This window comes from Taudactylus pleione, unplaced genomic scaffold (genome assembly GCF_031769625.1).
Source record: "Taudactylus pleione unplaced genomic scaffold, aTauple2 ptg000479l, whole genome shotgun sequence".
NCBI classification, from domain to species: Eukaryota; Metazoa; Chordata; class Amphibia; order Anura; family Myobatrachidae; genus Taudactylus; species Taudactylus pleione.
Window position 1 is genome coordinate 12,034,957 of NW_028284881.1, and position 19,781 is coordinate 12,054,737.

The 19,781-nt window shown below is 40.6% G+C and overlaps 1 protein-coding gene across 1 annotated transcript in view; it reads left to right on the top strand.

Moving 5' to 3' along the window:
* Positions 1 to 19,781, top strand: part of RNFT2 (ring finger protein, transmembrane 2) — a 229,184-nt gene that overhangs the window by 192,703 nt on the left and 16,700 nt on the right. Inside the window, exons 4-6 of the mRNA XM_088449237.1 lie at positions 239 to 315; positions 2,502 to 2,602; positions 10,480 to 10,633. Of these exons, the coding sequence (XP_088305363.1) occupies positions 239 to 315; positions 2,502 to 2,602; positions 10,480 to 10,633 (332 nt within the window). The remainder of the gene's footprint in view (positions 1 to 238; positions 316 to 2,501; positions 2,603 to 10,479; positions 10,634 to 19,781) is intronic.

The window sequence follows — 19,781 nt, forward strand, 5'->3', positions numbered from 1 at the left end:
CTCTGTGGTGCCCTGACTCCAACCCACAACCAATACCCAGCAATAGAGCCTGTGTCCCCTATTCAATAGAAGAAAAGGATTTAACAGGTAAGCACATAAATCTCCTTTTTCTATACGTTGTGCTATTGAATTAGAATGTATTGATTGCCAGATTTAGAAGTGAAGTCACAGATAAGGCATCTTTATTTCAAATAATTCCTACTGATCTACTAACACTTGAAATAATGTATCCCTGCAGGTATAGCTGTATGCATCGGAATGGCCAGTACTTTTGCCTATGCTAATTCCTCTGTCAAACACCAGGTGTCTCTAAAGGTAAGGAGATATGCTGTGAGAGCACAGTTCTCAAACAAGACAACACTGTCTACTAAAGCTTATCTGAGAATCACTGTACATTGTAAGACCAGCTTTAGCGCAGTGCTAGTCTTGACAAAACTGTTTTTATTTTTATTGTGGATGGATACCAAGCAACATTGTTTACTTTAACCTTTGTATTATCAGATCAGCATATAAAAAAGAAAAATCGAAAATTCTTTTGTTACACCAACCTAAAAAAAAATACATGTTTAGAATTTTAGTTCACACTTAAGCTGAGTACACTCCATTATCTGAGATTTTATGATTGGCCAGAGAATTGTATAATGTGTACCAGTGTTCTCCCCATGCTATATTTCTCAGGCGGTCTGCCTGACAAAATTCCCCTGCCGTCCAACATCGTGACATGGCCAAAAGTCGCCCTTCATATAGAAATGTCAGCTCAGCATGACTTATTGGCCATGTCACAATGCAGCTCACTGCTGTCAGCCGCACCCGCCAGAAAAGGGATCCCAGCTGTCCCCACCACCTCGACCCAGGCCCATCCTGTGGGTGGTATAATCATTTTATTTCAATATTTTGGCATTCGGGAAACGAAGGTCACAAGTATGATTGTATAGGTGTGTACACACATATTGGCACTGTGATCGGGACTTCAGTTCTTGAGTGAAATTGATCGAAACATTGCATCAAAAAAGTGATAGCAAAGGTGTGTACCCAGCTTTACACTTACGGGTCAATCCAATTAGCTACAAAGGGTGCCACGACGTTAAAACATTGGCAGTGGCACCACATCTCGCATACCTCACAGCCCGCTCCCAGCTGTGAGCAAAAATTCATGCAAACACTATTACATTTTACCTTGCAATCCGTTATACTCATCTCTCTAAACCAGTATGTCCCAAACTCTTTCCTTAGGGCAGTGGTTTCCAAACTTTTTTGAATCACTGCACCCTAGAGTATTGGCATTGTTTTCATGGCACCCCTAAGCCAAACGTTTGTTATTGAGAAATTCTGAAAAAATAAATTATTAGGTAAATTGTGCTTACCTGTCATCCTTAAGCTGCCCATCCACTAGGCGATGCGGGAGACGACGGCACGATTACGACGCCGTTGTCTCCCGTGGGGTGAACTGCATGCACTGAACGTTCAGACGTTCAGGATATGCAGATCAATCATCCCCGAACATGGCGGTCGTCAGGTTAACCTTTTACTGCCCGATTTGCGGCCGATTACCAAGCGATGGGAGTGATAACGACCGTCATTATCGGTCCATCGCTAGATTTAATCGCCTTGTGGATGGGCAGCATTAGGTTCAGTTATGAGGTGACAGATTTGTGCTTCTGTTTGTCCACATATTTACATTACATTGACTAAATATTTTGATTTGGTGCTAGACAACCAACCTGCGGCACCCCTGCAAGTGTCAAGAGGCACATCTGGGTGCCACGGCACACATTTTGGGAACCACTGCCTTAGAGAAACCATGCACCAACCAGTGCATGGTTTCCATTTTTTCTAGTTAGTGCACATGTGTATCCATTACTCATTGAGTAATGAATACACGGGTGGAGCTAATTATTTCACTTGCGATTCTGTAAGGAGACCTGGAAAACATGCACTGTTCGTGTTTTCTGAGGAATGGGTTTAGGAAACACTGCTCTAAACCATCTGCTGGAAAAATTGTGACAGGAGGAGCATCAGCAGGAGTATTGAACAGAATGGTTGTTAGTGCGTACACACTTCCAGGTTTGCCACAATCTCATCTCAGAAATATTAGGATATACATAAAACCATATCAATATCTCACCAAGAGGATGTAAATCGTATGATCTGCTAGAGCAAGGCAGGCCAACCTATGGCTCTCCAGCTGTTCAATAACTACAAGTCCCAGCATACCTTGCCACAGTTTTGCTGTTAGGGAATGCTAAAACTGTGGCAGGGAATGATGGGACTTGTATTTTCACAGCAGCTGGAGAGCCACAGGTTGGCCAGGCCTGCGCTAGAGGATTGTATAGGTGAACCCAGCTAGCCTGGGGAATGGCCTCAAATTTTGCATGGTAAATATTTAGGAGACACCTTTTGCGTTTTGCTTTTCTGAAAAACTTTTAGATTGATCCTTTTTAATACCTGTGATAATTGTAGTGATTGTTTGAAAAAGATTTGTTTTACTTTTTATTCTTTAGGAGAAGCGTTCTGTGTTTACAGTATTTTGGATTGTGGTGTTCCTGATTGGCAACACCATTTACTTACTATATAGCTTCAGGTCCCAGCAGCTGTATTACAGGTGAGTATTGTCTCCAATATAGAATTATTACAGTTGCATGTATATGTTCATGGTGTAGATGTACATGTTAGTGTTTCCATATATATTTGTCTCATGTGAGTAGAACCACTGTATTGGACACCAATGTACACACACTTGTATAGTATATACGGAACACTAGTAGATGTTCTCCAGATGGTTATCTATATAAGCTAACCAATCTCATTAATTGAGCACAGAAACACAAGTATAATTATTATTATCTTTTATTTATATGACAAGGGTTCTGTAGTGCTATCCACAGTGGATAGAAGATACAACAAATTGCAGATGTACAAAACTGTTAGACAAATTCAGAACTTTACATATACACATCATTACACTGAACAAGTTACATAATTGTGTACAGAAATCAAAGGGAATAGGGCCTGCTCACGAGAGCCTACTATTCTATATTTTGCATGTTTAATATTATATAACTTCATAATATATAGTAATTTGTGCATTATGTACTCACATTTCTCTGGAAAAAAAATCAAAAATATGCAACTATACCAATGAGGGTTCCATGGAAGAATGATTTGTTTTATGGATATAGCAGAGTTTAATCCAGGGCACAATGTACCATTCCTACTAAGGCCCGTATTCAATTAGAGACGAAAAGCCGCAATCGGCGATAAAGTTTCGCCGATGCAATGTATTTCGCCACATTCCCGCTTACCGCCCTATTCAATTCCAGAAAGTTTCGGCATGTGCAAAAAGTCCATAGGCTAAAACAGGCCAAAGAGTTTCTCCACCCAAAGGCAGGAGTAAAGACTTGCAAAATCTCTATTTTGGGCTTAAAAAGTTGGTACTTGATTCCGAACCCTTTGGGCACACCCCCTAATTAATATTAAGGTGAAAAAACATATACAAATATCAAAATACCCCCTAAATATGTCAAGTCAATTTTGGGGCGAAAGTGGAAAAAGTGATGGAAAATGTGTCTAAAGTACTGGGTCAGGTATTTTGGGGGGCTGTATGGACAGGTGTTTTTAGGATTGCAAGGGGCTGCAGCAGGTGTTGTTTTAAAGTATTTTAATTTGCACTCTTTTTAAACAAAATATACTAGTACCCATTTTAATGTACCCCCAATTATTTGTCACAAAATAAATTGCTTTATATAATTTTTCCACACTAATGCAAAAGTGCATATAACAGCCCTTTGACTCAATTTAGGAACCCAAAATACTTTTAGGAGAGCTATTAATACACTTCTTTATTGATTACCAGGGTGAGTTAGGCATTTTTTGGGGTACAGACCAATTTCCCCTAAATATGCTGTTCTTTTCGCTAGTTTGGCCTTTCACTGCATTCACACATCCGTGTTTTCGCCTGTTTTGGAAATGAATAGGGCGATAAGCAGGAACGCGCATTGTGAAAGTACACGATAACTTTGCGTACAAACAGGCGAATGAGGCGAACACATTGCATCGGCTAATGCTTTTCGCCACCCGCAACTTTTCGCCTTTTTCCTTAGTAGGAAAATTTATATTGTAATGCACCAGATTTCTGATTAGTTTAATATACAAAACTCAAGACATTGGGAGTTATTTGCAGAAAGCATTTGACTTTAAGCTATTGTTCACTTCTATGTATTTTTTATGATTTTGAAACTGTACTGTGAGATTTTATTAGTCTGCATCACTAGTTTAAATTGAGTTGATCTATTTAGTGGGCTACCTGCAAACCGCAGCAGCCTGAGGAGGTGCTATACTGCAGTATGTATAACCTCCTGCAGCTTTGCTTCCGACATGTGGTAAACCCAGAGCCTTACGCAGTCGCTACAACATATGACTGATCCACACTGTGTGCCCAGAGAGCAGCAAGGTACAGATGTGTCCACATACATCTACCAAACGTCCTTTCGTACAACTTTTTTTCCCTTAAAATATTTCTTATTTGCAAAGTGAAACAAATAGGACACATAAGCAGCTTCTGCTGATTAAAATCATATGCTGCATGCCTATATTCTGTGTGCGACTGCGCAGATATCTGCATGTGAAATGCTACATTACAGTGTCAGCGGCTGTGATACCATACGTATAGGCATGCCGCCTATCGTTTTAATCAGCAGAAGCTGCTTGTGCGTCATATTCCAATCGTTTTGTGAGTAAGACAAATTTTAAGTGGAAAAGTTGCACAAAAGGTTGTTCGGCGCTACCAAGTACCGCCACCGCATACCGTGACTAGAAAGGCTGTTTAACATGCAAGGAGGCTAGATGTATGTGGACATATCTGCTTCCCGCTACCGGTGAAGTGGGGAGTCGGCCTCAGAGTACAGGATCCTAAGGCTGGTTCATGTGAGGGTGTCTAGGTTGGTTTAGTCTCAGCAAAGGCTACACCCACTAGGAACAGTCATAGCACAAGGGGGCTTATCTTCTCCAGAACTGTGGATTCTGACGTGCTGGACACTTAGGGTAGTGGCAAGCCCCAGGCAGCACAAATTGCACCTTCCCTCGACTGGTTTGCTGTGTAAAGAAGAGTAGTCTAAAGCAGACGCAGTGCCATCAACTCATTCTTTCCTTATGATGCCTTATGTACAGCTTGCAAGGTGGGTGGCAACCTGTCGCACACATCTGCAGGGTACGCTTGTGATAGTGTTGAAACACGTTAACTAGTTTATGTGGAATATTTGATTGTCAGTTGAAGGTTGTCTAATGTGCCCTCCTCCTTAAAGAGGGTGAGGTAGGGAAGTAATCGGACATTGTGGATTACTCTATAACATGGCATATGCTATATGATTTAGTAGGGGTGGTTTGCCGGGTTCTAGGCATCAGGACAGTGATGAGTCAGCAGAGTCTGGCAATATGCAATTTAAAAGGAAGAAACAGCAGTTGCTTTTCTTTCCTTCTTAGAAGAATTGCTCTGCGATTCCTGGCTTAAACCAGGAAGATATGGATAAATTGAAAACTCCACCATAGTGTAATTTTTTAAGGCTACCCACTATTCCTATTCTGAATCCACAGCTCTTAAGGATGGTATAGATAGATTTAAGAATTGTCATACATTTTCTATTTTTGTAATGGCTGATTCTTAGTTGAAATCTAATTTAGCGTTGGCTTGCATAGGTCAAATCAACTCTTAGATTATTGCAGGCAGGGTGACCTAGGTTTGAATTGGCAACCTTGGCGGAACACATCCGGGAAGCATCAGTATCTGGGAGCTGCAAAACGGTATTCCATATCTGTATCCCCCTTTAGTTTGGGATAAATGGTCTGCAATGTGAATGTAACCTGAAAATTACATTCATATTTTACCCACGCCTCGCAGAGCAAATTGGGGTCAGAATTTTATCTTCAGCAGTCTCGGATTACCAAACCCTCAAACTCAAGGCTCGGGAGATAGTCACAGAGTCATTATATTTACTTTTTCAGGTGATGTTTCATTTGGTCCCAAGTAGGATAATGTTATTAGTCAGTTGATAGGCAAATAGAGTTCTTACCTGTCTGTAAATTTGCCAAAAGCACAGGGATCTTATTTTATTCCTTTAATGTTGCTGGTAAAGGAAGCAGTGCGCAATCAAGATATCTGTTTTCATCTAGTTCTGGAGGACAACTTAGAGGAAAACTGAATTGGTGTGCTAGGAAGTCGACGTTAAAGCCCTCAGATAAACCGTTTGCATAACAGACAATATGCCCACCTGGTAGCTACTACCGTCTGCTACTATAACAGGCTCAGTGGTTTAATTCCACTACATCGAGCTCCTCAGAGCACCAACCCTATATTTTCCATGTTGACCAGGTAAAGTACATGCCATGTGACTAGCCGTTAACATGTTACTTGCAACGGGTGTGATTATACAAGTGCCAGTAGAAAACGGGGAATGATTCCTACTCCAAACTTATTTTTGGTTCAGAAACCAAAAGTATTATTTTGGTCCATTTTGAATCTTAAGACACTTAGCACTCTTGTTTGTGTGGACAGATACAAAATGGAACGGTTGAGATCTGTCATCAGTGGCATGGAGCTGGATTCATGGGTGTGGTACAAAACTTCAAAGTGCAGTATGTTGACACCAAAATGTTCTGAATGTCAACTTCGATAGTTGGCACATTGACCATGAAGTTTTTCATTGCCAAAGTTAAAGTATCCCTGAATCTAACCCTAAACTTAAGCCTAACCCTAAATTTGTTAAAAAAAAAAAAAATTGTCAACATTCACAATGTCATTCTGACATTGTTAACATGTTGATTATTGACATTCTGAATGTATATTCTATTCTTATCACAGTGGTATCCTAAAGGTGCATATCCACTACACGAGTGTAGAACGACTGTACGATTACAACATCGTAATTGTTCAAACGTTCATTATACTGTGCAGTGGATATTGTGCCCACACTGAATGATATGTCGTTCAGTGTAGGCACCCTCCGTAATCCCCGAACATGCACAACCTGTCGATATCGGCAGTATGTTAAGGCGATGACAGATGCCGACAACGACCAGCGGGAGCGCGTATCCCTGGCCGTTGCTGGCATATTCACTGCACGATTAATGAACGATGTCATAATTGTTCATTTTTATCGTGTAGTTGATATGCACCTTAAGACTACTTTAGATTTTTACACATTTGTCTAGTAAATAAAATGCAATAAAATAGCCATGGTTGATCTCTGTAAAAGGCCGATTCAATTCAGCGTGCTGTTGATAGCGCCAGAAGGGAGCTCCCATAGCTATTCAAATCAGCTGTTAGGTCGGTTAAGTTGCGAGAACCGGCATTCTCCGACTTAACTTGTGTCTGACTAAACAGCGCGCTGAATTGAATAGCTCCGGGAACCAACTTCCTGGCGCTATTCAACTCCGGCTGAATTGAATTGCCCCCTTTGTGGACATTTCTATCTTATTTATAATAATACAGTCAGTACTTTAGCTGGAATTCAGTTATGGTTTTGTTGTTTATTTTTTGTCTCAAAAAGGTTATTATTCAAATTCTATAAGATCTTTAAAAAAACAACAAATCAACACTTATAGAACCTGATGATAGAAAGTAGTTCTAAGAATTCAGGGCCTGATTCAGAGCAGTTCGCTATTTGCGGTCGTTCGTTCAAAAACAAGGGGTGGCTATTCAAATGATCCGTTCGCAAATTGCAGTCTGTTCACACCTCTAAGTCTGAATGAGCGAGCAAAACATACGCTCGTTTATTTGTTAAAAACGCCCCCAGGCCGCTCGCACCATATGTCATGTCCGCTATTTATTAGATTAATCGAGTACATCGACCAGCGTATGAACTGCTCGCTATTCTTGTGGTTGGTTTTTGCTACCACAATCTTGCGAGCAGTTCTGGCTATAAAATAACCCAGTGACGTGGTCAATGACGCTGCTGTATTAATTATGCACACCCATAAAACGCCCGTTTTGACCTTTAAGCACGCCTGCGTTCGGATCTCCACTCCCCATTTTCAAGCACCTTCCCCTGTTACCACCCACATACGCCTCATTCTGTCACTCAAAATAGCAGGCACTCGCTATATTGCGAGCACATGAATTTCGGCCGCACTGACTGGTTCGCGCATGCGTATAACGATCCGTACGCATGCGCAGATGTGCGAACATCGCTCGGAACGAGCGTACTGCCGCTAGCGAGTGGCTCTGAATGAGGGCCTCAGTCTTATAACTTTAAAGTCTATGGGCTCGATCCACTTAGCTGTAAATTAGTCGCACCCGCAAATAGGTGCACTTATGGTACTTCCGGACTTGCACACCTGAAGTGAAATCAGGCCGCAAGGGGGGTGAGTTACCATTGCATTTTTATGCCGCAACTAATTGGATTGAGCCCTATGTTGCAGTCAAAGCCTTTTATCAATTCTGTTTTTGTTTTTCCTTAAAAAATAATAGTAATAATAATAATAATTTACTTTTGTTATTTTTCTTTTAATTTTATTGTCTCTCTTTTTATTACTTTTTCACCTTTATGTTTTAGGTTATCATTTAGTCCAGTGTGGTGTGTGAGTATTTTTAAGTTCTCATTTCTGTTTGTTTGCTTATGATTTTGTTTTGCAAACTTTTTTTTTTAAAACTTAATATTTTTACTAGTTTTATGAGCTTACCAAGAGCATATCACAGGGAGGACAAATAGAGTATGGTGTGAAAATGGAACAGGAGGAAAGATGAGCTCTGAGTCAAAGATCAGTAGAGGAAGATTAAGAACATGCCTGTCTTCCTGAGGTTGGACACATTGTTCAGTGCTCAGTGAAGGTCGCCTCTCTACCATTTCTATGCTGTAATTGGGACAGAGAGACATGGAGCTCGCAGTGGGAGCTTGCATGGTGATCACTCTTTGTCTGTATTGGATTTCTAAAGCTAAACTGTAGATGAAATATTAACATGGCCCGGCCCCTCACCGTAACGCAAGGTCTAGTGTAGCACATGCAAAGAACCTTGCATTAATAGACAATTGTGCCTATAAATGAGCTGTATACTAATTACACACCTATGATCAACATAGTGTGTTAGCAAAACAATTTTGACTGTAAATTGCAGTAACTAGAATTATGAATCTACAGTATAGAAGTAACGTGTTTGTTACTGTAGCCGTGATGGATGGAGGTATATCCAGAGATATTTTGAGTATTGCAAAACAAAGACCTGGTTATATCTATATTTTGCATGAATAATAATAATGTCTTGCGTAGCTTTGTATGCCTTTTCTCTGTTCTAGAGGTGATGATAACATCCTCATAATAAAGACTGAAGTGATATAACACACTGCACAGACATGTCTTTTATTTTATTCATTTGTTACAGAAAAGAGGATGAATACAAAAACAAACATAGTAACATAAATGAAAACAAGCAGTAACTAAAAGTATAATAAAGTAATACATTACATCTACATATGAAAGCAGCATGTAACAAGTGGTAGTACAGACCACCCTTCCTTTCTAATCTTAATACAGAGCTAGCAAATCAATTTCATTTCCCAACTTAAAATGGTATTTAGGCGAATGTACCAATCAGGAGCCGCAATCTATGGATTGCAGCTTGTGAGAGGTTCTCTCTTTTACTAGGAGGTAATGTAGGTTTAAAATGTTAATTTTAGATCACCATTTACGGGAATGCTCTGACCACACTGTACTTCTCTTTTCATACAAATTGTATTGATAGAGGTAATTACTGCATTCCAAAATGGGCTACATCCACTTGGAAGTGACAAGTATATAGGTATAGATAATTTGTTTTATACATACAGATTATATGATTCATCTGCATTAGATACATTTTTCTATTTCCTAGATTCTTAAACTAATTTATAACACTTTTCACTTGAAAAAGGGGCTGAGAAACTTACTTGACAGTTGTATTTACCAGGACAAGGGTAAGATTGGCCTCTATTAAGGTGTTGAACATGCATTATGTTCTGCTCCGCAGACAAACAATCACACTGACAAAGACAATTTATGTAGTTGTCTCCTCACTGCTTCTGATCCCCTTAGTTTAATATCAGAGCCGTGAAACAGATGAAGGCAATTTCATTGTCTCTCCTGACAGGTTATTGTGCCATATAGTGTGCACTATGCCTGAGACTAAATCTTGTCAAATAGGATAGTTTAATCTTTACAACAATGCTGATTACAGGTACAGAAGTAATGGGCAATTTGCAGAGGCAGCGAATCCCAGGAGGCCAGCACTCTAGCATTACAATTCTCTAATTGGCTTATTTGTGGATGATGTCAGGGACGGTAAACCAAGGCATTTAGGGACATGTAACTTCTGTTTCCTTTATGTGCCTATCTAACTATATTCTTCTCTTTGACTATTAATTGATGGTGAAGTATAGTTCCATTTTCAGTTTAAAAAGTCTTCCCTGATCGTAGTCTTTTAACACTGTAACTTGTTTTTTATCGATTCCACAGTCTCATCTTTCTGAAGCCCAACTTAGACAGAATGGATTTCTTTGAGCTCATGTGGATCGTGGGGATCTCAGACTTTGTCCTGAAATACATCACAGTGTCACTGAAGTGTCTTATTCTCGCTCTTCCTAGGATTGTGATAGCTGTTAAATCCAAGGTATATATAACATGTGCTCATCAGTGACTGTCTGGTTTCCTGCACCACCACAATGATCTACCTTCTTTACTTGTCAGTGCCATTGCATTACACAGCATATAATACTTGTTGTTTTGTGACATCCACATGCATACAATTTATATTGATTGGACGGTGTGTTATGACTACACATCAGTGGCGGATTTTGCCTAGGGGCTGCAGGGCTGCAGGCCCCCTAGTAAAATCCGCCACATCATTGTAGTCAGTGCAATCCGTGACTGCTCTGGCTACACTGTGACTGGCAGTGGTTTCCCATTGGAAGTGCTATCTGCCAGTCAGATACACAACAGGCAGTCTCAGGGGGAGGTGTCTCCTCCCTCTGGAACTACCAGTCCGGGCTGCTATTAACAGAGTTCGGCTTCCAGTAGTAAGCCTCTTTTCTGCCAGCCCTATCCGCCTCCTTGGGGCTGCAGACAATGCTGCCCTTTTGGAAATCGGTGATATGCGCATAAACTACCAACCACTCAGCTCCTAATCATTTTTCAGACACAGCCTGTAACATGACAGTTAGGAGCTGAGTGGCTGGTAGTTTCACTTTCTTGAGGTTAGTACTTCTCCCCCTTAGTCACAATTGGATGCAACAAACTGAATCATGAGCTGCACGATTGCTGTTAAGGCCCATTTTCGCGCTGTTTGGCTCGACTGCAGCAATTGTGTATAAGGACACATCTGTATAGCTGAATCCACACCCAGGTTTCTAGGTTGCAGAACTCCTGAATCTGTGACTAATTTGACGACAGACATGGGCAGACCTACTGCACAGATACAGTCGTCCCTGACAACACACCTATGGTAAGGTGTTCATTTGCTAACCTGATTTGGTGGTGAGAGCAAAAATATTTATCCTGCAAAAATTAGTGTTTTGGTTTTGTTTTTAAACCTCCTCAGAGGTGGTGGAACCCAAATGTTATTCTATACTTTCAATAGGATGCCTTGCATATCTTATACCAGGTGTTATCATGTAATAATATTCAAGAACTAGATAGAGTTTGTTTTTATTTTTAAACGGGAAAAAAAAATGCAAGAAGAATGGGGGGGGGGTACCTGCGCACTGAGACTGGGTTGAGTGGTAGCGAGCTGCGGTATAGAAAATAACATCTGACTCTGTTAAACAGATACATTAGATTGTATACTGCGCTCCCATTTGAGCGCTCAAATGGGTCACTCTTCAGTCATTTCTGCTCACCAGCTTGGGGGGCTGCGAGTAGAAAGGCCAGGGCCGGCGGCTGTGCGCACCCGAATGGAGCGATTAATTTGAATTGCTCCATCGGGCGCCATCTAGTGGCCACTAGCGCACAACACAATTCAATTCCGCCCATAGAGATGAGGAGCAGCGTTAGCCTTTTATATACTGTATATAGATATAATTCCATTAGGTCTATACAATGTAAGTGTACCCTTTGCATACTAAGAGATTTTCTGGCAAAACATAAAACAAAGGGTGCGCTTCTAATAGTAATTAAAAGTGTATAATAAAAACATCAAATGCACACTTTCAATAATTAGCAGAATAACTGCTGTAGCTCCATTATCTCACCATATGACTTAATGAATACATGACTCCTGATACTGCTGTGCTCTGTAAGGTGAATGTCTGTTTTGCTGAAACCTGATCCAAGTCACTGACCCCGACTAATGGGGAGTTCCAACACAGCCGTTCCAATCCAGGTTAGTGGTTACATTTAGCACAGAATGTAATGGTGTCTTGTGAATAAAATTCTGACATATTAATGGTATACCGGCATGGCTTAGGAATGTCATATGATTCATAAAAATCATCCTCATATACCTAAGTGACGAAGATAAATCTGGATACATTGCTTTTTTTTGTTTTCTTTTTGTTTGTTTTTTATTAGCTAATACTTATCAAGCGTTACAGTGCAATGTCTGAAAGTTCACAAGCCTAGCACAACCTTACATAAGATTAACTAAAACATAACCACAGGTAGAATATGCATGTCAGAATATAAAGTTCAAATGAAGTCTACTAATTAAAGTAGGTTTTAATGTCCATTTATAGCTGTTAACCTAATTAAGAAAGGGCACTAATAAGGATTTAAGGGATAAATTGCAAATGCAGTTATGCTACTCCTAATAAAAATTGAAAAATCTCACTATACCACATTTCCTAAACATTTAAATCTTACTATGTTATTTTGTCTGTTTTATTTCTTTTGGCATGTTCATTTTGAGTGAATAGTTTAATATTGGACTCTTGCCTTCTTAACTGTATTGATTGTGTTTTAAAATAGAAATAGCCTTTGTCTTGTAAGTAGGCTTGGCCCCTTTGAAGTTCACCGATGGTGAGTTTTGATTGGTTCGCAATTCCCAGCTTATCATTGGCAGACAAGTGCCACCGGCAGCTCAATTAACTTTTGGCACACAAGGAATACGGCCAGGCAGTTCTTCATTTGTTCCTGGCCCTGCTCCAACATGAGCCTCCCCCCTTCCTTTCTCTCTTTCTTTAGCATCTTTTTGTTTTTGGTTAGAATTAATATGCTAAAGCTGAACTGACAGGAGTGATCTCTCCTGAGATAAATTGCTTCATCGAAAAAGGTTGAGAGTCGCTCCACAAGCCCCCACCGCCATCTACCGACAAATGGGAGCAGTCATTAATCCTTGTCATTTTGCTAGTGGATGATAGGAAGGAAAGGCACCCCAGATTCCCACCAAGGCTTTGTCTAACATGAAGGATTCATCTTTTTTAGATGAAATCAGCATCGGACTGAGCCACTATAATGGGAGGTTTTATTAACTCTCCACAGTGCACCACATCAGATAACTGAAACCCTGGCAGTACGTAATGTAGCAATGTTTTTATGTGCAAGCCTCATTTCTTTCATTTTGTAAATGTAGGAATTGTAACATTTTCTAAACATGGTTTCTGATTTTCTATATTAGTCAACTGTATGTGCTATAAACCAAAAAAGTAAAAAAATGCAAAGTACACAAACCACTGTAATTGTCCATGCATACATCATAATAACATAATGGAAGCATGAATTGATCCCGATTTCTTTTGTGCCACAAGCAAACGCACCACAACTCCTTTCCATAGCAACGTGACTGTGTGGCGGTGGTCTAGCGACAACGGTCGCAGAGAGGATTTATTTGCATAGTGAGTGATGGGTAGTCAGAGTTTTGGGGAGGTAATAGAGTGGTTAGATAAATGCAGACGTCTTCTGGGCGTGCTTTAGTTAGACTATGTAGATTCATTTGCGGCTGCAGAGGCCCCGGTGTCTTAGGTGAGCATAGGCTTGCTCAGAGGTTCCATGTGCAACAGATGGTGGGCGAAGGTGGGCTTCTCAGCGCACAACATGGAGTCAGTAAGTCCGCTGCGTAAGGGATCGCAGCAATGACAGGCATTGTGTGCATCTCTGAATCAGGCCCTGGGTCTGTACAAGTTGCCACTTCTCTTATTACCAAACAATCCGGCTTCTGTTGAACACTTACACTTCTGGGTGGGGCAAGAATGAAAAATGAAAGATGCCCATGTAAGAACGGGCATTACATGTCCTGAAAATATTCCTGGCTTAGTGATACACGGCACACATTCTGGTGTCATGCTTAGAATCCAGTTGCTCTATGTACCCATTATAATTCCTTACTGCTAGATGTTAAAGGGACACGTCACTACAACTACTTTATTACAGTCCTGATTAATTGTATGTTTAGCTCTGTTTGAGCTTCTGACAAGATGTGTGTGTGTCTTTTAAAGCCGCATTTCTAACTAGGAAACATTTGTTCTAAGATGGGTGCTTACGCCAGCCAGAGCCCCAGGTGCTGCTTATCTGCAGCTTTGCCCAGATCTCTTCTTTTTTTAACCATTTTTAAATGGCTATTGGAGTGAGCGACGTGATCTGTCTCCCTACCCACCCGCCACCCACAGTGTTTGGCCTGAATCAGGGAAAATAGGCTCCCATGGCTAACTGTGGATATTAGGATGCAAACAACTATTCTTTCAAGAATACCGTACTCAGCAAACCATATTCCTATTATGCTCCCTTTATAGAGTTAATGAAGGATATGGCATTCATATGCCATGTCAGCCCAATAATAATACAGCCGAGTGATCGGATAATTTTCTGACGTTGATAAATGCTTTCGGAGATGACTTCAGATGAGCTGTATTGGCCGTCCTCCGAACTATGATAGGTCCCAGTGACTACAAAAACAACGGAATGCTAGTCCCCAGCAACAAATGGTAGAATCTCATACAATGGCCACTTACGTGTACGGTCACATTGGACTGTAGCTTACCAGTGCAGCCTATCTGCAGGATCGTGCTGTGTGTCCGGCGTTACGTATTATACTGATGTGAGTCTTTACATCATCTAATCCATCTGCTAGAGCTTGTTGAAAAAATCATTCATGCATAGCCTGACTTTCCTTCTAATGACTTTCTGTGTCATGTCATTGAAATAATTGTGCAGATTTGTAACTATGCATCAGAGTTATGAAGTTGTTTTTAGAGTGTTACTCGAGCTTACCATTATGCTTCAGGCAATGACCCTATATACTGCATACAGCAAATAATAGTGGTAGGCTGGAATCTAAAGGTTTTCTTTTGCAGGATCTGCAGCCCAACGTAAATGCCACTGTGCATCTAGCAGCAAAAATGTGTTCATTTTCACTTATATAAAATATTAAATGTGGTCTTATCCATGCCTATGTCTATATAACCACTTCCCTAGAAATGACTTGTATAGAACAGGTCATTTGCAGCTCCTCAGCTGTTGTGCATCTACAAGTATTAGTATTTATTGTTTATTACTGATCTAAGGTGGACACCCACTTGGCTGATTTTTTTTATTTTAAACTGGGCACGCGCTGGTGACACAGTGCACATGACCAGCGGTGGTGCTGCAGGCCAGATAGCAGTGACCTGGACGAATTAAGCTGTGGCCGACTGGGGCGGGGACTCGCTGTGTTCTCGAAAAAGGGGATATGTCAGTCCCATCTTCAAAGCGTACCAGGGCCAGTGTATGCGTCTTCTGATACAGATCTACTGGCCTCTGCATCAGAGATGAGGGGGCCTTAGGCTCACTCAGATGGCTGATGCTGCGACCGATGGTTATCCGATGCTGCGTTTTCGGGCGCAACACTTGGATCAGAGATGCCAGCAATGGAGTCTCAGATCCTAGTGCTTTGACTTCATACCCCACCTCCTGCAGCATTAGCATATTTTGGACGCAGCTGCTGTGCCTTTTAGCAGATATTTCTGAATCAGGCCCTAAATTATACCTCAGTTTGGAGCAATTACCCAGCATGTATCCACACTATGTGTAAACTCCTTTTCATTTTATGCCTGTCTGGGACAAAATGAGTGTGATTATTGTGTGTTATTTTCTGCCCCATATACTGTAATACGGTCCTTTTCATTATTTCCAAACTAATGTTGTTGTGCTGTTGTTTAGTTCTGTGTGGAGAACCGTTTTCTATGACATCCTTATCTGCAGCTGGTAACCCACATGCGGACACTGATAATCTTTTCACTGGCCGGGATTTGTGGGGCTCGATGTCCCAGCTCGTTGGAACTCAGAGGGTATTTTAAAATGAGGAGGAAATGGCTCATTGAATTACTAAGCAGACAATTTAGTATCAAAATAATAGAGGTATATTCATTTTAGCCACACAAACACATCTGGTCGGCACTCAATCACAATACAAACTTATTGGGTGCCACTAGCAGAGAGCCCAGTACAGTCACAGATGCTGTTTGATGATTAAAGGTTGAGAGCTTCCAGGTTTCTGCATGGTGATTTTGGTGTCCCTTTAGCCAACGTTTTGATTAATAAGTAGTCTTCAGCAGAGCTGCCAGCTGACCGTGTTTTGTTTTTGTAGCAATTGTTTCCACTGGTACATCTTCATTTGCACTGATGGAAAATGATGATGATCGCTTAGTCATTTAAATAATGTGCTAGGTTTCCAGTTGAAAAATGACTTGCGCAGTCATTTGTTTGCACTCTCCATGTCTGTTGCATGATATCTAATGTATAAGTAGTATCAATCACAAATGCTATCTCCAGATCTGATTTACTAAGTCATAATATCTTAGTCAGCTAGCCAGAATCTAGCTTTCTATGTTAGTTGTACCATCAAAGGCTGAGAGAAATAGGGATTACAAGTTCTAGATAACATAATTGTATTTATTCATGCTCATTTCTAAGCTGGTGATCTTTATGTATATGTAAAATATTGTCATAAATAACCATTTCTTAAATACCACTACACATTACATGGAAGTATGTCCAAAAGGAAAAGGTATCTTATAAGAGCCACTGAGATACATTGCAAAGTGCTTCTACCCATGACAGAGACTGAGCTGTTTGTCATTGCCTACCTATGTGGAGTTTGTATATTCTCTCTGTGCGTGCATGGGTTTCCTCCGGGTACTCCGGTTTCCTCCCACACTCCAAAAATATACTGGTAGGTTAATTGGCTTCCCACACAAATTAACCCTAGATTGTACAGTATGTGTGTGCACATGTGATAGGGAACATAGAATGTAAGCTCCACTGGGGCAGGGACTGATGTGAATGGCCTAATATTCTCTGTAAAGCGCTGCGGAATATGTGTGCGCTATATAAATAACTGATAATAATAATAATTGTATATAAACTAGCTATGTACAGGTTAATTGAAAAAAAAATATACATGTTTTGTTTATTAATATTTACAAAGGACAGAAGCTTTCTATTGGCAGTCTACAGCTTACTGTCTAAAACATGACGTCCTCAGTATTGCTCTATACTTGCTCCCCTGCCTCACAAGTTGGGGTAAGCTGTGACGTACGTAGCCAGCCACCTGGGAGTGACAATAGAGCAGTTTGTGTCACCACATTTACATATAGGACACACTGTTTTTCTGTGCCCTCACCCAAGCTCAGGGAGTAGATTTCCTGAAAAGAAAGTGACACTATTTGTGTTTTATAATTTTATTCCAATGACTGAATTACTATACATTATGTACATTAGAATGAAAAAACGTGCACAAATGAAATACCTTTGACACACATGAGAAATAGTGGGAACAATATTCAGAGTACCGATTGTAAACCTAAAAGTAGCATTTCTGAAATGGCAACATCAGTGGTACTCCATTTATCTGGTGTAGGCAGCATCCGATGTGTAAGGAGTATGCTCTACCTCAACTCACCTGGAATATGGGAAATAAAATAGGGAACAATAGAGTAATACTATTAAAAGACCATTTTTACTACCAAAAATGCATAAAACAATATTTTATCTATAGTGCTATTGGCTGATGATCAACTGGTTGAGACTCTTTGCTGCCATTGAAAATCCACATCAATTGGAGATTACAGGAAGAGGGGGGATAACATTGATATGGTAATGAGTTTGAACAAAGTTTAAATCCTTCCCTAAGCATTTCATCTATAGAGACTATATTGGCTGGATATACTGCTTCGCTGTAAGTGAGCTTCCCTGACACCTAAAAAGAACATGTAAAAGTTAGTATTTGCTAATTGTTGGTGTATAGTTAATGTGTGATGTACAATCAGGCATCCGAGACTACCACCTATGAGTTGGTGCTCTAGTTGTAGGGGTATATTTACTAACGTGAGAGTTTTTAGAAGTGGAGATGTTGACCATAGCAACCAATCATATTTTAACATATATCTAGCACCTTCTAGAAGATAATAGCTAAGTAGAATCAGATTGGTTGCTATAGGCAACATCTTCACTTCTAAAAACTCTCACTTTAGTAAATATACCCTGTAGTCTCTGACACTTGTGTATTGTATTAAACGTAGTTAAATCATGTAAGGTGTATAATAGTGGTGTCGCTGACTTCACCTGTGTACTATGGTGCATACACACGGTCAGATTTTTCTTCAGATCTGAAAGATAACGATTTCAAAAATCGTTCATATCTGAAGGAAAATCTGACATTTCTGAACGATGCACGTTCCCGCTTGTCAGATAACGATATCTGACATCTGATGTGTTTGCAGTCAGTTTTGGATGATTTCAGTCAATTTAAAGCAGTCAAAAATCGTTCGTAGTTCAAATCGTTTGCAAAATCGTTCAAATCGTTGGTCAAATCGTTCAATCGTTCAAATCGTTCATCTGACCGTGTGTATGCTGCATTAAGGGGTGTGCACATTGTAGAGAGTGAAGACATTTTTTCTTTTTTTTATTATAGATTTATAACTGGTACTTTGTACATAACTATTATACATACTGTATAAGCATTTGTGGTATACAACACTGTATATTTCCATAATTGCAGTTTAATCTCCTTTCTACAATACTGAACATTGTACAATTTAGACCTGGTCCTTTCTCTTTCTATATGAGATAATTTTTGAGAATACATGCCAACTCCCCTGCACTAATCTAATATCTCTGCGTATAGTGCTACTAGTTTAGATTCATCATGCAATTCTTAAATTATACTGTACATCTACGCTTTGATGCTACAATGATAAATTCTGAACCGCAATGTGTGTTTATGTGCACAAGTATACTTACTTGTCAGCTAAGCTCATCCCAAGGTGCTTAGCCACTGCTCATCAAGGTGCTTAGCCACTGCTCATCAAGGTGCTTAGCCACTGCTCATCAAGGTGCTTAGCCACTGCTCATCAAGGTGCTTAGCCACTGCTCATCAAGGTGCTTAGCCACTGCTCATCAAGGTGCTTAGCCACTGCTCATTAAGGTGCTTAGCCACTGCTCATCAAGGTGCTTAGCCACTGCTCATCCCAAGGTGCTTAGCCACTGCTCATCCCAAGGTGCTTAGCCACTGTTCTTCCCAAGGTGCTTAGCCACTGCTCATCCCAAGGTGCTTAGCGACTGCTCATCCCAAGGTGCTTAGCGACTGCTCATCCCAAGGTGCTTAGCCACTGCTCATCAAGGTGCTTAGCCACTGCTCATCAAGATGCTTAGCCACTACTCATCAAGGTGCTTAGCCACTGCTCATCAAGATGCTTAGCCACTGCTCATCAAGGTGCTTAGCCACTGCTCATCAAGGTGCTTAGCCACTGCTCATCAAGGTGCTTAGCCACTGCTCATCCCAAGGTGCTTAGCCACTGCTCATCAAGGTGCTTAGCCACTGCTCATTTTTTTGCAGTTTGGAGGAAGCTCTG